Consider the following 25,003-nt stretch of genomic DNA (forward strand, 5'->3'; position numbering starts at 1 on the left):
GATCCTATGAGAACACATGGAAATATTCTATTATAAATCTACAGCTGCTTACACACAGTTTCATTCTGATGTCACAAGAAAAACTAACAATCTGAAGATCCACGCTTACACTGCCTTGAAAAAGTATTCATACCCCTTGAATTTTTCTATAGTTTTTCACATTACACCCACAAACTTAAATGTATTTTATTGGGATTTTATATAATAAACCAACACAAAGTAGCAAGTATATGTGAAGTGAAAAGGAAATGATACATGGTTTTATTTATTTTTTAATAAATACAAATCTGGAAAATGTGGCATTCATTTGTATTCAGTCCTCTGTACCCCTAAATAAAATCCAGTGTGACCAATTACCTTCATAAGTCACCTAATTAGTAAATAGAGTCCACCTGTGTGTAATTTATTCTCAGTATAACTACAGCTGTTCTGTGAAGGCTTCAGAGGTTTGTAAGAGAACATTGGTGATCAAACTGCAACATGAAAATGAAGGAACACACCAGACAGGTCAGAGATAAAGTGGTGGAGAAGTGTGAAGCAGGGTTAGGTTATAAAAAAAATATATATCCCAAACTCTCAATATCTCACGGAGCACTGTTCAATCCTTTATCCAAAAATGGAAGGAGTATGGCACAACTACCAAGACCATCCACCTAAACTGACAGCCCAGATAAGGAGAACACTAATTAGAGAAGCACCCAAGAGGTCCATGGTCACTCTGGAAAAGCTGCAGAGATCCACAACTCAGGTGGGAGAATCGGTCCACAGGACAACTATCAGTCATATATTCCAGAAATCCGGCCTTGATAGAAGAGTGGCAAGAAGAAAGCCATTTTTGAAAGCCAGCCATAAGAAATCCCTTCTGTAGTTTGCCAGAAGCCATGTAGAAGACACAGCAAACATGTGAAAGAAGGTGATCTGGTCAGATGAGGCCAAAGTTGAACTTTTTGGCCTAAATGCAAAACGCTTTGTGTGGCGAAAAACTAACATTGCACATCACCCTGAACACAGACATCCCCACCGGGAAACGTGGTGGCAGCATCATGCTGTGGGATGCTTTTCTTCAGCAGGGACGGGGAAGCTGGTCAAAGTTGATGGGGAGATGTATGGAACTAAATACTGGGCAATCCTGGTAGAGGCTGCAAAAGACTTGAGATTGGGGCAGAGGTTCACCTTCCAGCAGAACAATAACCCTAAACATTCAGCCAAAGCTACAATGAAATGGTTTAAATCAACATATATTCATGAATTACAATGGCCCAATCAAAATCCAGACATAAATCCCATTGAGAATCTGTGGTAAGACTTGAAAGCATAAAATCCCAATAAAATACATTTACGTTTGTGGGTGTAACATCAAAATGTGGAAAAATTCGAAGGGTGTGAATACTTTTTGAAGGCACTGTATATGTAGAAACACCTGTAGAGTTGCTGTTGGCAGAAGTTCCTATACATGACATGTCTTTATATTATGAAGTTGTTTTCACTGGTTCAGGTGAAAAAAAACTAAACAATGATGAGGTATCATTCACAACAAAATCCAGGATTGCTCCACAGCTCCTATTTCAGGTCAAATGAAGTTATAAAAAATAGCTGTTAAAATGCATGAAAAACCAAATTGACCAGATATTGCTTCATAAAATGCTACATGCTCTGCTGATCCAGTGGATGCACCATGGTACTGTCAGCGGCACCACTTAAATTTCTGTCTTAACATTTTTACAACAACAAGTAGGCATGTTTAGAAAAAAATAACTTTGTAATCTCGGTTCCTAGAGGAACAACATAAGCAAAAAATAAATAAATTATAATAATTTTCACCCAATATTCAGAGAAATAATGATACCGAGCAGCAAGGACTTCCTATTACTTGACTGCATGCTATTAATGGTATGTACAAATAAGGGTCCATTCACACGTCCGTAGTGTATTGCGGATCCACAATAAACCCTGCCGGCACCCCCATAGAACTGCCTATTCTTGTCCGCTATTTTTTTCCGGAGCCGCAGACTGGAGGTTCGGGGCCGCACTCCGGAAATGCAGATGCGGACAGCACACTGTGTGCTGGTTACGAATAGTCGGGCGGCACTGCGTGAAGGTATGGGTGCGCGGTTAGCGGACGTCACTCCAGATGCTTGAATGAAGGAAGGAACCGGCACTCCTTTGTACTGCAATTATATCAGGTTTATTCGCCACTCATAGAAGAGGTGATGCGCGTTTCGGCACATGCAAGTGCCTTTATCAAAACAATGCTGCTGCTGACATTGTTTTGATAAAGGCACTTGCATGTGCCGAAACGCGCATCACCTCTTCTATGAGTGGCGAATAAACCTGATATACTTGCAGTACAAAGGAGTGCCGGTTCCTTCCTTCATTCAAGCACACTGTGTGCTGTCTGCATCCATTCCTGCCCCATAGAAAATGAATGGGTCCGCACCCGTTCCGGATAATTGCTGAACGGGTGCAGACCCATTCATTCTCCGCATTCATCCGCATTTCCGGAGCGCATCCCCGAACTTCCAGTACGCGGCTTCGGAAAAAAATAGAACATGTCCTAGGCAGTTCTATGGGGATGCCGGCCGGGTGTATTGCTGATCCGCAATACACTACGGACGTGTGAATGGACCCTTACTGTAATTTGTCAATGAAATATATATGCATTAATATTTTAGTACATTTATCAAAGGGAATACAGCATAATGTGCAATCTCAAATGGTGTGGGCAATAATTATGAAAAACAAGCATCACCCTGTTTTGTGATATGTACAAAAGGGGGGTTTAGCTGCACAACCCACAGTGGTTATGCAGTAGCATAAAGATATGGGTCTAGTCTTCCATGAGTGTCTAGTTTCCCATGGGTGGCATCCAATGAAGCAGCCTGCACCATTTTAATAAATATAGTACCAGGAAAAAATATTTGAAAGCTTTACACTACTAAAGCGCATCTGTCAGCAGATTTGTACCTATAAAACTGGCTGACCTGTTACATGTGCACTTGGCAGCTGAAGGCATCTGTGTTGGTCCCATTTTCATATGTGCCCTCATTGCTGAGAAAAATGAAGTTTTAATATATGCAAATGAGCTTCTAGGAGCAACGGGGGGGAGTTACCGTTACTCCAAGAGGCTGCACGCCCTCTCCATTTTGATTGATAGGTCCAAGCATTATGAGGTTTTCACTGCCAGGTCCTGTCAAAGAGCAGAGGGTGCAGCAGCTGCAGAGAGAGCAGAGCCTCTAGGTGTAATTGCAACTCCCCCATTGCCCCTAGAGGCTCATTTGCATATATAAAAACATCATTTTTCTCAGCAATGTGGGCACATATGAACATGGGACCAACACAGATGCCTTCAGCTGCCAAGCGCACATGTAACAGATCAGCCAGTTATATAGGTACTAATCTGCTGACAGGTGCCCTTTAAATTAATTTAACTTGCCTGGAGGACGTAGCATCCCAATCCTGCCCATCTCCACTGAGCCTCTGGTTGGCACGTCCCACCACAGAAGGCCGAAGACGTTCATTTTCAGGGGAATCACTCTGTGAATTCCGAGCTGCTGGAGTATGGTAGGACACAGAGGAATTCTGGGAAATTATATCTGCAAAACATTTAATGCAAAGAAATATTTAAAGAAACATTTTCTTACAAATATATAGATTGAAACTTCCTGAGGTTCAGGCTGTATTTTTGCTTTAGAAATTTTCTGTATTTTTTTTTATAGAAGAACAAGGGAAAGGGTTTTCGATTCCCAGTTCTGTATTCTAATATATTTAGGTACTAGCAATTCATTAAAGAGGTTGTCCCAAGAAACATATTCTAAAGTTTTCAACCAGCGCCTGGATCTGAATACTTTTGGAACTGCATGTAGCTAAAAATGTATTATAGCTACTGAGTTATTTAAAGAGGACCTTTCACCGATTCTTACCCTATGAACTAACTATACAGATAGGTAGAGCGGCACCCGGGGATCTCACTGCACTTACTATTATCCCCGGGCGCCGCTCCGTTCTCCTGCTATGCCCTCCGGTATCTCCGCTCACTAAGTTATAGTAGGCGGAGATACCAGTCCCTAAGTTATGGTAGGCGGAGTCTGCCCTAGCGCTGGCCAATCGCAGCGCAGAGCTCACAGCCTGGGAGGTTATTTTCTCCCAGGCTGTGAGCTCTGCAGTGCGATTGGCCAGCGCTAGGGCAGACTCCGCCTACCATAACTTAGGGAACGGAGATACCGGAGGGCATAGCAGGAGAACGGAGCGGCGCCCGGGGATAATAGTAAGTGCAGAGAGATCCCCGGGTGCCGCTCTACCTATCTGTATAGTTAGTTCATAGGGTAAGAATTGGTGAAAGGTCCTCTTTAACTAAATCTATCTGTACAGCGCCACCTGCTGCTCGCTCGTTATCTAATTTCTCTGTCCTGCTCACTGAGTTGGAAGCACATGCTCAGTTTTATCCTTCAATTGCCACTTGCTGCAGCAGAAAGGACATGACCCTGAGAAAGGACACACACCCCTAAGCCAGTTAGATTAAAGAAGCACTCCCACAAAAATGTTTATTCTCTACCCTGTTCGAAAGGTGCATGAAGTTACTGTAGTGAAGGTAATCTTCTTACTAGCGACTGTATTTGTGAGAGTTATAACCTCCCTTCTGATCCTCAGCTGTGTCACGTAACCAGTACTCAGACATTCCAAGTAACATGGCATCTTATGTGTGGACAGGAAGTCAGTTTCTCTATGTATTCCTATGGGAGCCTCACTGTCAGTCTCGTAGGAATGAATAGAGACGTAACTGACTTCCTGTCCTGTCAGTTGGATCTTAGAGGTGGTCACATGACACAGCTGAAAATCAGAAAGGAGGGGATAACTCACAAATATAGTCACTACAGATTATGTAGAATGTTTGTGATGTTTATCACAAATATTATTATTATTATTTTTATTAAAGCGCCATTCATACAAAATACAGACAACTGCACTAAGATGAACGACACGAGTTACAAACTGGTACAGAAGGAGAGAGGGCCCTGCCCGTGAGGGCTTACAATCTACATGGTATGGGAGAAGGACACAGTAGGTGCAGGTGAAGTTGGTCATGGCGGTATAGAGGCAGCAGGGTCACTGGTTGTAGGCTTGTCTGAAGAGGTGGGTTTTCAGGTTTCTTTTGGAGGATTCCACTGTAGGTGAGAGTCTGAAATGTTGGGGTAGCGAGTTCCAGAGTATGGGGGATGCGCGGGAGAAATCTTGGAGGCGATTGTGGGAAGAGGCGATAAGAGGAGAGAAGGAGGTTTTGTGAGGATCAGAGATTACATGTGGAGATGTATCAGGAAAGTAGCTCAGAGATGTAGGAAGGGGACAGGATGTGGACGGCCTTGTATGTATTTCATAGTATTTTGAACTGAATTTGCTGGACAATGGGGAGCCAGTGAAGGGATTGGCAGAGGGGAGAGGCAGAGGAGTAACAGGGTGAGAGGTGGATTAGGTTGCAGCAGAGTTGAGGATAGATTGGAGGGGTCAGAGAGTGCTAGATGGAAGGCCACAGAGGAGGATGTTGCAGTAGTCTAGGCGGGAGATGATGAGGGCATGTACAAGCATTTTTGCAGACTCAAAGTTGAGGAAAGCGCAGATGCGGGAGATGTTTTTGAGTTGGAGGCAGCAGGTGGTGGAAAGGGCTTGGACGTGCGGTCGGATAGAGAGGGCAGAATCCAAGGTCACTCCAAGGCAGAGGACTTGGTTGCCCGGGGAGAGTGTGCAGCGATTGATCATGATAGACAGGTCTGTTGGGGGGGGGGGGTTGAGCAATATGGGGGAAAGATGATGACTTCTGTTTTATCCATGTTAAGTTTTAGAAAGCGAGAGGAGAAGAAATAGGATATGGAAGATAAGCAACGTGGGATTCTGAATAGTAAGGTGGTGATGTCTGGACCAGAGAGGAAGATTTGTGTGTCGTGATAGTGAAAGTGATACTGAAAGCCATGGGACTGTATGAGATGTAGATGAAGTGTAGATAGAGAAGAGTAGGGGTCCTAGGACAGAGCCTTGGGGGACACCAACAGAGAGGGAATGAGACGAGGAGGTGGTGTGAGAGTGGGAGACGCTAAATGTCTGCTCTGTGAGGTATGATGTGACCTAGGAGAGGGCCAGGTCAGTGATGCCAAGAGATGAAAGAGTTTGTAACAGAAGGGAGTGGTCGACAGTGTCAAAGGCAGAGGACAGGTCAAGAAGAAGGAGGACAGAGTAATGTTTTTTGTTTTGGCTGTTAGTAGGGCATTGGTGACTTTGGTGAGGACAGTCTCAGTTGAGTGGTGGGGTCGGAAGCTATATTGTAGACAGTCAAAAAGGGAGCAGGAGGCGAGATGAGAGGACAGTTCAGAATGGACATGTTGCTCAAGTAGCTTTGAGGTATATGGAAGAAGTCATATCGGGCGATAACTGGACAAAGAAGATGGGTCAAGTGCAGGGTTGTGGAGTCGGAGTCTAAGGCAATTTTGGGTACCTGGAGTCGGAGTTAGCAAAAATAAAAAAAGCAAGTTTAAATGTCCCAATTCACAAAAAGTTATAATTAATTACTTTTCTACTGTAAGAATAAAGGCCAATGCATGCAGTGCGTCACGTTACCACAAAACGAACACATTAAGTGACCGTGAAGCATCCTTTTCACATGCTTCACTATATGGCACGCAACGCACAGTTAAGGAGCGGCAATACTTATACTTTCCATTGTGTTGTGTTCCGCTGTTACAGGGAACGCAACGCCCATGGTTAACCTATCCTCTCACTGATAACTGATTTAGTAAATATGTTTTTTAAAGTACTAAAAGAAGTTGAAAAGTATGATCACTCATCAAAACTTCCTGTAGAAGAAGCCATCCTTGTTTATCCAGAAATCATTAGTGATGTGGCCAGAATTGTTACTGCAATGCCACCCACCCAAGTCAGTGCTGAAAGTCTGATTTAAGAGCCTCTATGAAAGAGGATCTGGCAGAGGCAATTCTCTTCCTTAGAACTCTACACTGAATTGATTTTAAATTGCATTTTCTATAACTAGATTCCAAGATTAATATAAACCATTTCTAGGTTTTACAGTTTTTGTTTTTGGTTCATATACAGTAGGTAAGCTTTTTTTTTGTTCTAAAACAACCAAATAATGTGGTTTGCATTTTTGAACTGGTAAAGTTCCTGTTTCTGATGTTTACGCCTGCTGCTACTATCCAGCCACTTGATAAAAAATAAAAATAAAACTTTGTTGTTTTCATTGTGTTTGTATTTTGTTTAAACTGTTCAATACAGTAGACTGTTTGCTTCCTAGCCAGTGATTCTGTGGTAATGACATGTATGTTGCCTTTCTTTCAAGGAATGTATAAAATACATTTGCATATTAAATACAGAGGAGTCGGAAGTACCAAAAACTGAGGAGTCGGAGCATTTATCTACCGACTCCACAGCCCTGGTCAAGTGAAGGCTTTTTGAGGATAGGTGTAATGGTAGCATGTTTAAAACCAGAGGGGAAGAGACCAGAGGTGAGTAGTAGGTTTAAGAGATGAGATAGGGCTGGGATAAACACTGGTGAGGTTAGGGATGGGATTGGGTCAAGTGCACAGGTAGTGAGATGTGATCTGGAGAGTAGAGTGGAGAGTTTTTCTTCTGTAATGGTGGAGAAGCTTGGTGGGTTTTGGGAGAAGAGGACTGAGCAGTTGTGCAGAGGGTCTGTAGGGACTGTGCACTGAAGCTTCATTTGATGTGGACTATCTTTTGTTTGAAGTATGTGGCAAAGTCCTCAGCTGAGATGAGAGGAGAGGGTGGGGGCACTGGGGGACGGAGAAGGGAGTTAAAAGTGTTAAAAAGTTGTTTAGGGCTGTGGGCCAGGGAAGATATGAAGGATGAGAAGAAGGCCTGTTTTGCATCAGCGAGTGAGCATTTGAAAATGAGGAGGGATTGCTGGTATGCGGTGACGATCCTTACAATGGGATTTCTTCCATCGCCGCTCAGCACCCCTGGAAGCTTGTCTGAGGTTTTTGGTCAGGTTGGTGTGCCAGGGTTCTCTGTTGATTTTTCGGGTTTTGTTGTGTGTGAGGGGGGCAACAATGTCCAGAGCTGTACTTATTGTGGTATTATACATATTCAATCGTATTACATTCACAACCAACGTTTTACATTATAAATGTAATTTATAATAACTGAAAACATCATACGATTCTAAGATTATGTTTACCTTGTTTAGTACTCAAGAAGCCAGGATCTCTATGAAAGTTCAGTCGGTTTCTTAGCAGTGTACACAAGCGAAGCAAACAGGAAGCAGACTGAAATGCCAAATGCTGTTGTCCATCTTGCTCAAATGCAAGGCTTAGCAAAGACAAAAGGCTCTGGAGGGGCAAAATTTGACAGGGATTAGTATAACCGTGATTTCATACACAACCAGATTCGTTTCATAGAAGAAATAATGTAAAAAACAAAGACAAATAAAATGCATGTCTTGTAGTAATAAAATGAACGTTGGGTTTACTACTAATACAGCACACCATATAAAGTACCAATGATAGAATAATAAAGTACGGTAAGTGTAATCACAAATGATGATAGCGTCTAACGCAGGGATGGCCAACCTGAGGCTCTCCAGCTGTTGCAAAACTACAACTCCCAGAATGCCCAGACTGCCTATAGCTATCAGCCTACAGCAGGGCATGGGGGGAGTTGTAGTTTTACAACAGCTGGAGAGCCACAGGTTGGCCATGCCTGGTCTAACGGATGTGCTCTGCAGCTCTTGCCAGATAACACAATGGAGCAGGAGCAGGCCCCAGTTGAAGCTTGTTGCCTCCTGCTTAGGCCTCGTGCACACGGCCATTGTTTGGGTCCGCATCTGAGCCGCCGTTTTTGCGGCTCGGATGCGAACCCATTCACTTCAATGGGGCCGCAAAAGATGCGGACAGCACTCCGTGTGCTGTCCGCATCCATTGCTCCGTTCCGTGGCCCCGCAAAAAAAATATAGCATGTCCTATTCTTGTCCGTTTTGCGGACAAGAACAGGCATTTCTACAATGGGCCGCCCTTTCCGTTCCGAAAATTGCGGAAGGCACACGGACGGCTTCCGTTTTTTACGGATCCGCGGTTTGCGGACTGCAAAAAACGGAACGGTCGTGTGCATGAGGCCTTAGGCTCCATTCACACGTCCGCAAATGGGTCCGCATCTGTTCCGCAATTTTGCGGAACGAGTGCGGACCTATTCATTTTCTATGGGGACGGAATGGATGCGGACAGCACACAGTGTGCTGTCAGCATCCGCATTTGCGGAGCGCGGCCCTGATCTTCAGGTTCGCAGCTCCGCAAAAGATAGAACATGTCCTATTCTTGTCCGCAGCTTGCGGACAAGAATAGGCATTTCTATAGGGGTGCTGGGCGGGTGTGTTGCGGATCCGCAATTTGCGGGTCCACAACACACCACGGACATGTGAATGGAGCCTTAGGGTGCCTTCACACATTCGGTAAAAACATGATACAGTGTGCAACAGTAATTCTGTAGCAAATAACACAAGCGGACTTACTGATGTGGATATTTTGGGCTACTGGCTGCGGATGTGTCGCAGGTTTTTATATGGAATTTCACATAGTATTGAAGTACATGATGAAATACCACAATCAAAATACACAACGCCTATAGAAAACGCTGAGGAAATACTTTCTGAAGTGGCGTTAAAGCATGCATATGTTGTGGATTTTGCCCCCTCCATAGAAATACAAGGTGTAAATTTACACAGCCGATATTTTCACTATGGCTAATATTCCACGTGTGAAGGCACCCTTATTTTGAGCGTGCACAATATTCACAGGATCAGGCGGTCAGTTCCTGCTAACCTACCAAATGCATGATAGTTAGAGACAGATGGAAGACAATCTGTATGCAGGAACAGACTGCAAAGGGTTAGTTTGTAGTCTGTTACCATGGAGACAACTCTTTGCAGCAGCGGCCGCTACGTGGGAGATCACCCTTACATTGCAGCAATACACTAAATGGTTGCAAAGGTCGTCCTTTACCTTGATGTAGGGGTGGTCACATGAGAAGGGTAATTCTACCCACCCGAAAATAAAGTAAAGCAATAAAAATAAAACACAACAACATAACCATTGCAAGTTTTTGTCTAACCTTCACAATCTTTGGTCTCTGCAGAAAGATTTCAGATGGAAAATCCTCCATTACAACATCTTGTAGTAGATGACAACTTCTCCATATTAAACCATGGTCTTTGCTTCTCAGTGAGCTAAAATGAGTAATATATGATAGTGTGTAATGTTAACTCCTCGCTGACTAACGGTGTAAAAAAGGTGTCCTACAACACGGATATAGCAGGTAAAAACATGAATACAAAATGCTATAATGTAAGAGACACACCCTGTGATGATTTGTATCCATACAAGGTCTCCACTAGAGCACCTCACAGAAACCAGAAGGGACATGTTCTCAACGTTACACTTAGGCCCCTTTCACACGGGCGAGTTTTCCGCGCGGGTGCAATGTGTGAGGTGAATGCATTGCACCCGCACTGAATCCAGACCCATTCATTTCTATGGGGCTGTGCACATGAGCGGTGATTTTCACGCATCACTTGTGCGTTGCGTGAAAATCGCAGAATGTTCTGTATTCTGCATTTTTCACGCAACGCGGGCCCCATAGAAATGAATGGGGCTGTGTGAAAATTGCAAGCATCCGCAAGCAAGTGCGGATGCGGTGCGATTTTCACGCATGGTTGCTAGGAGATGATAAGGATGAGCAACCCCGGACCCCAGTAAAGTAAATTAACTGTATTATTTTCCCTTATAACATGTTTATAAAGGGAAAATAATAGCATTCTTAATACAGAATGCATGGTAAAATGTCGATTGAGGGGTTCAAAAAATAATAAAATTAACTGACCTCATCCACTTGTTCGCGCAGCCGGCATAGTCTTCTTTATTCTTCTAGGACCTGCAAAAGGACCTTTGATGACGTAATCACGCTCACCACGTGGTGAGCGCGGTGACGTCAGCGCAGGTCCTGCTGAATGAAGATAGAAGGGCTCACGTGCTGAGCGCAATTACGTCATCAAAGGTCCTTTTTCAGGTCCTGAGAGAAGAAGAAAGAAGACTATGCTGGCTGCGCGAACAAGTGGATGCGGTGAGTTAATTTTTTTTATTTTTTAACCCCTCAATCGACATTTTACTAAGGATTCTGTATTGAGAATGCTATTATTTTCCTTATAACCATGTTATAAGGGAAAATAATAAAATCTACAGAACACCGATCCCAAACCCGAACTTCAGTGAAGTCCGGGTTTGGGTCTGGGTACCACATTCAGTTTTTTATCACGTGCGTGCAAAATGCACTGCACCCGCGTGATAAAAACTGAACAACGCAACCAAATCGCAGTCAAAACTGACTGAAATTGCGTGCGCACTCGCGCGGGTTTCCCTCAATGCACACGCGACGCATCCGGAGCAATCTGGGACGCCCGTGTGAAAGAGGCCTTAAAGGCCTCATGCACACGACCGTTGTGTGTTTTGCGGTCCGCAAAACACGGATGGCGTCCGTGTGCATTCCGCAATTTGCGGAACGGCACGGACAGCCATTGATATAACTGCCTATTATTGTCCGCAAAACTCCAGCTCGGATGCGGACCAACACAACGGTCGTGTGCATGAGGCCAAAGGCTGTAAACACCTTTGGGAGCATTTTGTCAATGACTGCATTCTACTCATTTTGGGCTGTTTCTGAGAAACAGGGTTAAAAATCAGTTTACAGGCTGTCGGACTGTTTTCTTTGTATCCTGTCATCCGAGGGGTTATATGTAGCTCTTATGTCTGACCTCATAAACATTAATGTAAGCCATATTCTTATCAGTTTGACAAGAATTGAGCTATAAAAGAGAGTTTAAAGAAGTCAGGAGATCAGAGATAAGAGCTACACATTAGCCCTCAGATGACGAGATTCAAAGAGGACAAAAACTGACTGACTTTTAACTCTGTATCTCAGAAACAGCTGAACATTTTTAATTAAAAAAATATATTTTTAGCCTAAAATAAGTAAAATTCAATTATGGGAAATAAATTGACCCAAAAGGTATCCATAGCCAAGGGGCTGAACAGGATTAGAAAGACATGGCTGCTTTCTTCCAGGCCGCCTTGTCCACGGACAGAGTAGAATTGCAGCCTAGCCCCATTGACTTGAGTGGTGCTAAGTTATGGACAGGTACTGTATAACAAAGTTTCTGAAAAATGAATGAAGGATAGGACGAATATTCTAAAAAGATGGCTAATGGAAGAGGAAGAGATATGTAACTACAGTTTATTTACTCCCTTTCATTTCTCAAATAAGAAAGCTAGGAGCCAGACAATTCTCTACGAAACCCCTGGAACCAGAGGACTGCAGAGTAACAATCTTGCTCTTGAGATTCTTTCAGTGCTTGGCAGAGCACTGTACAAAGAGTAATAGCTAAGATTACAGTCATTTTATTTGGCCTACATTCATACAAACACGCCGTCTCACCTTCATTTTCACAGCATGCTCTATAATACTAAATACTTATCTGGAAATGCAGACGTCAATTACTTCTCAAAAATGCTCTACAACAGTTAAACTATAAAAAAAAAAAAAAAAAAAAAAAACACACAACTAAACCTTTCTTGTGCCTACAAGAAATTCAATTATTCTGTAGGCACAATATGGGACGTCAGTGTAAAAGGGGGCATTTTAGAGAATTCCCTATGTTTGATGCCAATCACGCGTCGTCGCTTTTGAACATGAAAATGGATTTTGAAATGCAAATGACAGAACAAGTGGCTACGCAATTAAAAAGCACTTCCAATTTGAGCTTGTACTTTTAGGAGATGTCGAATTGAGCGGACATATGTTTTTTTTTTTTCGAGTGGAACAAACCTGTTCCCTTAATGAAAACGGCTGAGGTGCTGACCTGTTTTTGGAATCAGTTACTCGATAAAGAAAACTATACAAACAAAAAGGTAAAATGAAACGGTTCTGAAAACTGCTCGTGACACCTGCACAGTGCCCCGGTCAGGAACACAAGACCGTTCTTACATCTACACCGCGGCAGAGATTTCGATCATCTGAGCAGAAGCTATCAGTGACTGAAGGAAAAGAGAAATTAAACCGCACTTCAAACCCCCATTGCCTTTGCTCTTTTTTTTTTTTTACATGATGCAGACTCAAATGTCACCACAAACAAAACCAGGCCTGGGAATAAAGGTTTATGAACAGCACTGAATTCTCAGCGGGCTGGAACAAAGCTTCGAGATCCAGAGTATTTATGCCTTGCATCACTCGCCTGATAACTACATATCTTTTGCCCGTTTGTGTGGCTCAGGGGACTGCAGAAATATATGCATGTGTACTGCACCAATTGTGAAATCTCTCCCCCATTCTCGTGTCTGCAGCAGCAATAAAATCGACAGCACGGACTCTTATCTTAGAAATAATGAGAGCTTGTAAATGGACAATGCAATACAATGACACTATGTCTTCTGATTGTAGGGGGGAAAACCCGCCACCCTCGTCAAGTTACTGAAAATATGTAGCACAGGCAGCTCACTTGTTTCCATAGTCCTGACCATCTCCTGTCGGGATGGTGTTGGGGGGTCCCTGTTCCCATTCACTACGGCATGCAGGTATATATTGAGGAGGGTGCAGCACTTGACCAAGCACTGCAGCCCCTTCAGAAAACATCATCAGGAATTCTGGGAGCCAGACTCCTGCCAATCTAATATTGATGACTCCAGATAGATAATCAATATCTTTCATTTATGCAAAAGGCGTCAGGCGTTGCTGTCCTGCTGTCACACACATGGGATACTGCCGGGTTGCATTCCAGGGTGGGTTGTTTGAAGATTACGGCTTGAAAAGGCGTGCCGCAAATGGAAAGGTGGACCACAGATTTATTTCACATCTGAGGTTCTAGGTAGTGATTTGCGTGGCAAGGACATTTTCTGGTTTCTGTCAAATTCTATAGACACGTTTCTAACAATAAAATAGGGGTGATTAGTTATTTTCCTATATGCTGACCACCATAGGTCTAAGGGCACAGTCACATGAACGCGTGGCGGCCTTTATCGTTTTGCGGACGGCAAACTGAAGGCACCAGTGGAGTGCACCTCGCATTGACTTCAATGGGTTTGCATTCTGCAAGATGTGGCCAAAGACAGGAGGTCCTATCTTTTGCAGCGCGGAGGCATGGACCAGGCAACACACGGAAGCCCTTCTGCGTACCTCCGTGCCACAATGTCATAGCTTTGGCCACATCTTGGGGACCTATTGAAGTCAATGGGTCTGCACCACAATGTGGGGTTCACACGGCAGGTGCCCGTGTATTGCGGATCCGCAAAACGGGCACAGCCGTCGCGCATTCATATGAATGCACCCTAATTATAAAATACACTGTGAAGAACAGCCAAAAAATGGATATACTTAATATAACAAAGAAAGCAGACAGCACAGAACTTGGCTTTGGTCGGCACACAAGATGTCCAAAGACCATGGACCCACTTGGCTCATCTAGTGAAGCCTCTGGAGCCCTTACTAAATCTTTTTCATTTTGAAGGTTGCTTGAGCATAAATATTATTCTGAGACGTCTGGCACAACCAGAATGTGATATAAAAAGGAGAATAGCAAAGTAGAAATACAACACTGCTATATCCTTGCAGTAAAAAATACAAAAACACATGTAATCTGGCATTACCCAAAATATCAAAGTGCAAATCTTATATAATTGCTAATAATATGCATTCGCATTCAAGAATGACCTTCATAGAGAAAAACAATGTACTTACGATTCATTTGATGAGAGAACATGCTTATCGGTTGTAGTCAATGTCAGCCAGGGAAATGTAGAGAACTTCAAGCACGTACTTTTACCATGATGTACTGTTAGTGGAGATTTAGAAGACGTAAAGTGTATATTTCATTGATAGAAAAAGCATGGAAGAACAAACATAAAGACAAGGTTACCCGCCTCCAATATCCCTATATCACCCAACCTGTCACAGAAGAATATCTATTGGAAATTATTCCTGAAAATATGGAGGCAATCATAATTCCATTTTGTTTGCAGAAAGCAAAAAGGAAAAAAAATAATAAAAAAATAAAAAGGCATACTCGGGGAAATGCAAGAAATAAAGCAGTTTCAGCATGCTCAATGCCTGAAATACCAATCTGCTGTCACTTGATAGCAATGCAAGCCCCATATTTATTATTCCTTATATACATGGTCATGAGGACGGAGCCTTCCATTATGACCAAATGCTGTAAAGCAGGGATGCTCAACCTGCGGCCCTCCAGCTGTTGTAAAACTACAACTCCCACAATGCCCTGCTGTAGGCTGTTCGGGCATGCTGGGAGTTGTAGTTTTGCAACAGCTGGAGGGCCGCAGGTTGAGCATGCCTGCTGTAAAGCAAGACTTTTCTGCTGTGAAACTGCACAAAAACCATCACACATGAGGAGAATACTGTATTTCAAGTCAGCTTGTCTTGAGTCTGCGGTGGAAAACCTTTTGGAACTTGCACCGATCTGTAAAACTGGGCTCAAAGCGAAGGAGAGCGCACCAGGCATGCACACAACACTCTCAATTCACTTCTATGGGAGTTCAGAGGTTAGCCTAGCAAGTGCGCTCGGCTATTTCCAGAACTTGCATGATGTGCTCACCTTCGTTTTGGGGGGCCACGTTCTACATATAGGGGGGTCCCAGAGGTGGGACCTGCACCTATCTGACATTGATGCCATATCCTAGCGATATGTCACCAATTTCGCCGATAAGACAACCCCTTTAACCCTAACACTTTTGTCTAGAAATGCTACTCCAGTTTTCTGCACAACCCTCCCTGCTGGAGTGGCTTTGGGACTTTTTTTTTTTTTTTTTTTTTTTTTAAAAAGTCCCAGTCATAAATCTGGGCCGAGGCTCATTAACGCGGCTAACCATGCCTAATTTTCCAACTAGTTTTCCAAACTGAACTAAGAAATGTAAAGATGCAAATAGTTGCAAAAATGTTGCTCAAGTGATTTCAAAAAGCCACAAAAGCCTTATTATTTTGTGACTTTTTGAAGACAGAATTCTGGAGTGAAGTGCTTGGTAAGATCCTCTAATTGAGCCCATCTGAATACAATGGTATACACAGTTATAGTTATTGTTACAACGGGATATAATAGAATACCACAAAACAATGTATATTTGCCTTGGTAAACCTCAAAGTGACTGTCTAGTAGTGAGTGTTAAGAAGATGTATAAAACAGCACCTAAAGGGGAGGATTACCCTCAGGATGTTCATGCCTCAGTCATCTGTGACTACAGTTTAGGTCTGAGGTAGTCCGTCCAGCCCGCAGCTTTCTCCCTATTCCCTGCAGCACTGTCTATCGCTGTCCTCACCAGGAAGACAATGCATGGAGAGCCGACTTCTATTACAGCATGGACAGATTGATTACAAAATCACAGACTAGACTGACGCACGGATCGGATATCAATTTAAATTTCATGGTTTTTCTTCACAAATGGGAATATTTTGAACCACAATTTACTTCCATCATTCAAAACTGGAAACAGCGATGCTATGCCATGTTTTCATTTTTTTCAGTGTCTGTCCCTGCAAAAAGACATTCATATAAACTGAACCATTTAGTATTTTAGGGTCAATGTACAGAGTAGTCACTTTAAACTTGCCCCTGGCAAAATTTTGCAGTATTTTATCCTCACCAATTCCAGCTTTAAAGGAGTTCTCTGGGTCTTGTGCAATGATAGCCTATGCTCAGATTGGCGATCAGCTGTTTGGCAGTAGCCCTGGCAATAGGTGCTTTAACTGCACAGCGCCATCCAGTATATAGTGGACAGATCTGGTTACTGCAGCATTGCTCCCACTCACTTGAATGACAGCAGTGCAGCGGTGACCAGCTCCATCCACTACACAATGGACAGATCTGTGTAGTTCTGGCACTGGAGCTACTGCAGAACAGCTGATCGGCTGGGGTTCCAGGAATTGGACCCCTTCCAATTTGATATTGATGAACTTTCCTAAAGAAAGGCCATCAATAAAAAGGTCTGGAGTACCCCTTTAAGGACCCCATAATCATTAGGCTATTATTGGCTGAAAAAGCTGTTTCTGGAGGGGCTGCACAAAAATCCAATGTGTATGGGGAGCGGACGCTTTAAATTTTGATACCTCATCCATTTGTTCTTTGGGGAGATAAGCCGTCTCCAGGGGTGTCTGGCAGCGTCTTTCTCCTCTCTCTCCATTGAAAACACATAGTCAGGTCCATAAATATTGGGACATCGACACAATTCTAACATTTTTGGTTCTATACACCACCACAATGGATTTGAAATGAAACGAGCAAGATGTGCTTTAACTGCAGACTGTCAGCTTTAATTTGAGGATATTTACATCCAAATCAGGTGAACGGTGTAGGAATTACAACAGTTTGCATATGTGCCTCCCACTTGTTAAGGGGCCAAAAGTAATGGGACAATAATAATCATAAATCAAACTTTCACTTTTTAATACTTGGTTGCAAATCCTTTGCAGTCAATTACAGCCTGAAGTCTGGAATGCATAGACATCACCAGACGCTGGGTTTCATCCCTGGTGATGCTCTGCCAGGCCTCTACTGCAACTGTCTTCAGTTCCTGCTTGTTCTTGGGGCATTTTCCCTTCGGTTTTGTCTTCAGCAAGTGAAATGCATGCTCAATCGGATTCAGGTCAGGTGATTGACTTGGCCATTGCATAACATTCCACTTCTTTCCCTTAAAAAACTCTTTGGTTGCTTTTGCAGTATGCTTTGGGTCATTGTCCATCTGCACTGTGAAGCGCCGTCCAATGAGTTCTGAAGCATTTGGCTGAATATGAGCAGATAATATTGCCCGAAACACCTCAGAATTCATCCTGCTGCTTTTGTCAGCAGTCACATCATCAATAAACACAAGAGAACCAGTTCCATTGGCAGCCATACATGCCCACGCCATGAGGCTGCCATCATAATGCTTCACTGATGAGGTGGTATGCTTAGGACCATGAGCAGTTCCTTTCCTTCTCCATACTCTTCTCTTCCCATCACTCTGGTACAGGTTGATCTTGGTCTCATCTGTCCATAGGATGTTGTTCCACAACTGTGAAGGCTTTTTTAGATGTCGTTTGGCAAACTCTAATCTGGCCTTCCTGTTTTTGAGGCTCACCAATGGTTTACATCTTGTGGTGAACCCTCTGTATTCACTCTGGCGAAGTCTTCTCTTGATTGTTGACTTTGACACACATACACCTACCTCCTGGAGAGTGTTCTTGATCTGGCCAACTGTTGTGAAGGGTGTTTTCTTCACCAGGGAAAGAATTCTTCGGTCATCCACCACAGTTGTTTTCCGTGGTCTTCCGGGTCTTTTGGTGTTGCTGAGCTCACCGGTGCGTTCCTTCTTTTTAAGAATGTTCCAAACAGTTGTTTTGGCCACGCCTGATGTTTTTGCTATCTCTCTGATGGGTTTGTTGTGTTTTTTCACCCTAATGATGGCTTTCTTCACTGATAGTGACAGCTCTTTGGATCTCATCTTGAGAGTTGACAGCAACAGATTCCAAATGCAAATAGCAGACTTGAAATGATCTCTGTACCTTTTATCTGCTCATTGTAATTGGGATAATGAGGGAATAACACACACCTGGCCATGGAACAGCTGAGAAGCCAAATGTCCCATTACTTTTCGTCCCTTAACAAGTGGGAGGCACATATGCAAACTGTTGTAATTCCTACACCGTTCACCTGATTCTGATGTAAATACAGTCAAATTAAAGCTGACAGTCTGCAGTTAAAGCACATCTTGTTCGTTTCATTTCAAATCCATTGTGGTGGTGTATAGAGCCAAAAATGTTACAATTGTGTTGATGTCCCAATATTTATGGACCTGACTATACATGATTTGCCAAACCGAATGTGCATGTGTGAGTTGGGGGAGGTAGCGGACAGTCCGGCTGAGTTTTTTTATTTGGTTATATATTTTATAAAAATGATTATGAAAGATTTCACGCTATATAAATTAATTTAAAGGGCATCTGTCAGCAAATTTGCACCAATGAATCTGGCTGACCTGTTACATGTGCTGTTGACAGCTGAAGGCATCTGTGTTGGTCCCATGTTCATATGTGTCCTCATTACTGAGAAAAATGATGTTTTAAAATCTGCAAATGAGCCTCTAGGAGCTACGGGGGCGTTGCCATTACACCTAGAGGCTCTGTTCTCTCTGCCACTGTCACACCTTCTCCAGTTTAATTGAAAGGGCCAAGCATGATGATGTTTTCACTGCCAGGTCCTGTCAAAGTGGACAGGGCACAGCAGCTGCAGAGAGAGCGGAGCCTCTAGGTGCAACAACAACGCCCTCGTTGCTCCTAGAGGCTCATTTGCAATTATCAAAACTTCATTTTTCTCAGCAATGTGGGCACATATGAACATGGGACCAACACAGATGCCTTCAGCTGCCAAGTGCACATGTAACAGGTCAGACAGATTCATTTGTGCAAATCTGCTGACAGATGCCATTTAAATCTGCAGGCTTAAAGCATAACTGCAGTTTTGTTTTGTTTTTTTGCTAATGTGTAGGGACAGTGATATGGAACATTTTTGTAATATACTTTATTCAGGGAAAACGTTTATTTTTAATAGAAAACTGGGGCTGAAATGTCCCTTAGCAGTTCTCTATCAAATGAGCGTTGCTAAGGGACACCCGTCTTCTATTAGTATAGGAGAGACAGGCGGTGCGGGAGCTGAGGGCCTCTGCCTGCCTTGCTCCCTCAAAACCTGCTGGGCACAGGAGCCTTATGTGTTAAAATTAAATATACATTCCCCTTTTATTAAATATAGTGCACTTGTACACTTGACCAGCGATGTCAGTGAGCTGCTTTCCCCCTGCACTCCCGGCTGACTAAAGAGGAGCGATGCCTGTGTGAGCGGCAGTGCAGGGGGGACATAACTGCCTTATATACTGTATAGCAGCTTCCCCCTGCCTGCCTGCACTCCCAGCTGACTAAAGAGGAGCGATGCCTGTGTGAGCGGCAGTGCAGGGGGGACATAACTGCCTTATATACTGTATAGCAGCTTCCCCCGCCTGCCTGCACTCCCGGCTGACTAAAGAGGAGCGATGCCTGTGTGAGCGGCAGTGCAGGGGGGACATAACTGCCTTATATACTGTATAGCAGCTTCCCCCCGCCTGCCTGCACTCCCGGCTGACTAAAGAGGAGCGATGCCTGTGTGAGCGGCAGTGCAGGGGGGACATAACTGCCCTTATATACTGTATAGCAGCTTCCCCCGCCTGCCTGCACTCCCGGCTGACTAAAGAGGAGCGATGCCTGTGTGAGCGGCAGTGCAGGGGGGACATAACTGCCCTTATATACTGTATAGCAGCTTCCCCCCGCCTGCCTGCACTCCCGGCTGACTAAAGAGGAGCGATGCCTGTGTGAGCGGCAGTGCAGGGGGGACATAACTGCCCTTATATACTGTATAGCAGCTTCCCCCGCCTGCCTGCACTCCCGGCTGACTAAAGAGGAGCGATGCCTGTGTGAGCGGCAGTGCAGGGGGGACATAACTGCCTTATATACTGTATAGCAGCTTCCCCCTGCCTGCCTGCACTCCCAGCTGACTAAAGAGGAGCGATGCCTGTGTGAGCGGCAGTGCAGGGGGGACATAACTGCCTTATATACTGTATAGCAGCTTCCCCCGCCTGCCTGCACTCCCGGCTGACTAAAGAGGAGCGATGCCTGTGTGAGCGGCAGTGCAGGGGGGACATACAGTCATGTGAAAAAATTAGGACACCCTTTGAAAGCATGTGGTTTTTTGTAACATTTTTAATAAATGGTTATTTCATCTCCGTTTCAACAATACAGAGAGATTAAAGTAATCCGACTAAACAAAGAAAACTGAAGAAAAGTCTTTTCAAGATCTTCTGTAAATGTCATTCTACAAAAATGCCTATTCTAACTGAGGAAAAAGATAGGACACCCTCACATGTATTCCCTCTTAAATTGGCTCAGATCTCACACAGGTATATCACACCAGGTGCACATAATTAGTAGATCGTTACTCTGCATGTTGAATGAGGCTTGCCCTATTTAAACCTCAGACATTTAGTTTGGTGTGCTCCTGACTGTTGAAGTGAGAGTGAGCACCATGGTGAGAGCAAAAGAACTGTCAGAGGACTTCAGAAAAAAGATTGTAGCAGCCTATGAGTCTGGGAAGGGATTTAAAAAGATCTCAAAAGATTTTGAAATCAGCCATTCCACTGTCCGGAAGATAGTCTACAAGTGGAGGGCTTTCAAAACAACTGCCAACATGCCCAGGACTGGTCGCCCCAGCAAGTTCACCCCAAGAGCAGACCGCAAGATGCTAAAAGAGGTATCCAAAAACCCTAAAGTGTCATCTCGAGAACTACAGCAGGCTCTGGCTACTGTTGATGTAGAAGTACATGCCTCTACAATCAGAAAGAGACTGTACAAGTTTAACTTGCATGGGAGGTGTGCAAGGAGGAAACCTTTGCTTTCCAAGAGAAACATCGAGGCCAGACTGACATTTGCCAGCGATAAAGTTGACAAAGACCAGGACTTCTGGAATAATGTTCTTTGGACAGATGAGTCCAAAATTGAATTATTTGGACACAACAGCAGAGGACATGTTTGGCGTAAACCAAACACAGCATTCCAAGAAAAGAACCTCATACCAACTGTGAAGCATGGAGGTGGAAGTGTCATGGTTTGGGGCTGCTTTGCTGCAGCAGGACCTGGTCAGCTCACCATCATAGAATCCACGATGAATTCTACTGTGTATCAGAAGGTGCTTGAAGAACATGTGAGACCATCAGTTAGAAAATTAAAGCTGAAGCGGAACTGGACCATGCAACATGACAATGACCCAAAACATACTAGTAAATCAACCAAAGATTGGCTGAAAAAGAAGAAATGGAGAGTCCTGGAATGGCCAAGTCAAAGTCCAGATTTGAATCCCATTGAGATGCTGTGGGGTGACTTGAAAAGGGCTGTACGTGCAAGAAACCCCTCAAACATCTCACAGCTGAAAAAGTTCTGCATTGAGGAGTGGGGTAAAATTTCCTCAGACCGATGTCGAAGACTGGTAGATGGCTACAAGAACCGTCTCACTGCAGTTATTTCAGCCAAAGGAGGTAACACTCGCTATTAGGGGCAAGGGTGTCCTATCTTTTTCCTCAGTTAGAATAGGCATTTTTGTAGAATGACATTTACAGAAGATCTTGAAAAGACTTTTCTTCAGTTTTCTTTGTTTAGTCGGATTACTTTAATCTCTCTGTATTGTTGAAACGGAGATGAAATAACCATTTATTAAAAATGTTACAAAAAACCACATGCTTTCAAAGGGTGTCCTAATTTTTTCACAAGACTGTAACTGCCTTATATACTGTATAGCAGCTTCCCCCTGCCTGCCTGCACTCCCAGCTGACTAAAGAGGAGCGATGCCTGTGTGAGCGGCAGTGCAGGGGGGACATAACTGCCTTATATACTGTATAGCAGCTTCCCCCTGCCTGCCTGTAGTGAGCACTTAACGCTCATTTGAGCCCCAATGTTCTACTAAAAATAAATGTATTCCCTAAATAAAGTATATTACACAAATGTTCCATGTCACTGTCCCTACACATTCGCCCAAAAAAAAAAAAAAACTGCAGTTATGCTTTAAGATCCTATAAAATAACAGCTTTTATTTGTTTATTGCACAAGGAAAGAAGTAGGCACATCCTTCATATTACAAATGTTTCAGGATCCATACCTCGGTTTTCTGCCTGATACATTTCTGTGGGCTGAAGTCTTACAGGGTCTTGCTGAAAATATCCAACGGATACGTCTTCCTTCTGCTGTACAGCTAAAGAGAGAAAGCAATTGTGAGGGCAGCGGTACATCCTGTCCCCTGGCACATGCCTCTAGCCAGATACTGCATTTTCTGCAGGATATTTTTAGCAGACATTTTGCCGAGTGAAACTGCTAGAGGTAATACTAAGGGCTGAACATGGACAGAACACGCTCTAGTTTATATCTAGGGAAGAACCAAACTCAAATTTTATCTGTTCCCCCCCCCACCCCCCAAACACACATATCTTTTATTTCAAACTCATATAGTTTATATACACGTTAAAAGGGTTTCCTGGGAATGATTTTATTTGCTAGAGGGTCTTAAAATAAAATCATTACATTACCAACCACCCGCCGCTGTTTCACAATTCCTCCGGCTGCTACGCCTCTCTACGTTTTCTTCTTGGAGCTTGGCCTGCCCACCTAGCCAATCACTGGCTGAGGCGGGTCACTGCTGTGGCCAGGGATTCGCTGAGCAGGCAGTCCAAGCCAATTACCCAAGTGTCAAGCCCAAGAACAAAAAGGTGGAGAGGATTGGGGACCAAATCAGGGGCAACGAGGGATCGGCAAGGTGCGTAATGATTGTTTTTTTTAACTTATTCTGACCCCTTTAAAGGGCTTCTGTCACTCCACTAAACTCATTTTTTTGTCTCCTTAAAATCCTTATGCTGCGATTTCTCAATATATAGGGCTATTACTCAGTTTGGTTCAGTAGTTATATAAAAAAACTGACTTTTATAATATGCAAATTACCTCTCTAGCAGCAGGTAGGGCGGCTACCTGCTGCTAGCAGCCGCATCCTCCATTCATAATGACGCCCCCTCCTCATGTTGATTGACAGGACCAGCCAATGCGCTCGTCCTCTGACTGGCCCTGTCTGCGTTTTAAATCTCGCGCCGGTCTTCACTTGGCGCAGGTGCACTGAGTGGAGGACGCTCGCTCGGCCGCTCCATCCTCAGTGCGCCTGCGCCGATGACGTCACATGTACACCTGGCGCAGGCGCACTGAGGATGGAGCGGCCGAGTGAGCGTCCTCCACTCAGTGCGCCTGCGCCAAGTGAAGACCGGTGCGAGATTTAAAACGCAGACAGGGCCAGTCAGAGGACGAGCGCATTGGCTGGTCCTGTCAATCAACATGAGGAGGGGGCGTCATTATGAATGGAGGATGCGGCTGCTAGCAGCAGGTAGCCGCCCTACCTGCTGCTAGAGAGGTAATTTGCATATTATAAAAGTCCGTTTTTTTATATAACTACTGAACCAAACTGAGTAATAGCCCTATATATTGAGAAATCGCAGCATAAGGATTTTAAGGAGACAAAAAAAAAAAAAAAAGAGTTTAGTGGAGTGACAGAAGCCCTTTAAAGAAACCTTTTGTGGTATTAGGAACCATCATCCAGTCACTGTAACTTTCAGCAAAACAGTTTATCCAAATCTAGACTGGGTTATAAACAGCAGAACATTGTCAATTTCTGTATACAGATATGTATCAATCTCACTGTAAAGATAATGAACTGCTGGGTCGGTTTTATTCCCCGTGGGACTTGTCCTTTACTCCCAGTCACTGCTCTGTTCTTCTTAGCCAATTACTTCTTCTCTTATATTATTAATAATTCTATAGATCTTCCTCTTAGTCTTGTTCCTCATTACCGCTGAAAGATTCACCTGCCTCCTCTGACATTATTTCGGACTGCCCTATTTATGTCTGGGCAGTCCACATGTATCTCTGCAAGGACATTGCTAAACATCCTTTCCAGAGAAGGCAGCTGCATATTATTCGTGCAGCAACAAGAAAGAGATGGCGGTTGTCAGCGACAGTGGGCGCCCCATTGAGAAGCAAGAGATGAGGTACTGCCATCCCTGCGCTCTCTCAATCACTGTATGCACAGTGCTCAGTGGCAATGCCACTTCCTGCTCCAGTCCCAGCGATCACAAGATAACTGCACGAGCTGCTGGGTATTAGCGGACCCTGAACCTCTCTCAAGTTCAACAGTGTTAAAACATCCAGGAGCTGTATTCCACCATAACTGAAGCTAAAATATCAGCCCTAGTTACAGCAGCAATTAATAATTAAAAAAAAATAAAGAAATAATAAGAACAAAATGAACTAACAGTAATAATAAAAATAGTGCCACCATGGCAAACACTGCAGCTTC

At 43.8% G+C, this 25,003-nt stretch overlaps 1 protein-coding gene across 1 annotated transcript in view; it reads right to left on the minus strand.

Annotated features, from left to right (window-relative positions):
* RTTN (rotatin) overlaps positions 1-25,003 on the minus strand; it is a 228,839-nt gene that overhangs the window by 194,578 nt on the left and 9,258 nt on the right. The window contains exons 5-9 of the mRNA XM_040432294.1: positions 22,772-22,864; positions 14,794-14,887; positions 10,123-10,237; positions 8,198-8,348; positions 3,434-3,593 (exon numbers count right to left, since the gene is read on the minus strand). Of these exons, the coding sequence (XP_040288228.1) occupies positions 3,434-3,593; positions 8,198-8,348; positions 10,123-10,237; positions 14,794-14,887; positions 22,772-22,864 (613 nt within the window). The remainder of the gene's footprint in view (positions 1-3,433; positions 3,594-8,197; positions 8,349-10,122; positions 10,238-14,793; positions 14,888-22,771; positions 22,865-25,003) is intronic.

Source organism: Bufo bufo, chromosome 5, assembly GCF_905171765.1.
Source record: "Bufo bufo chromosome 5, aBufBuf1.1, whole genome shotgun sequence".
Taxonomy (NCBI): Eukaryota; Metazoa; Chordata; class Amphibia; order Anura; family Bufonidae; genus Bufo; species Bufo bufo.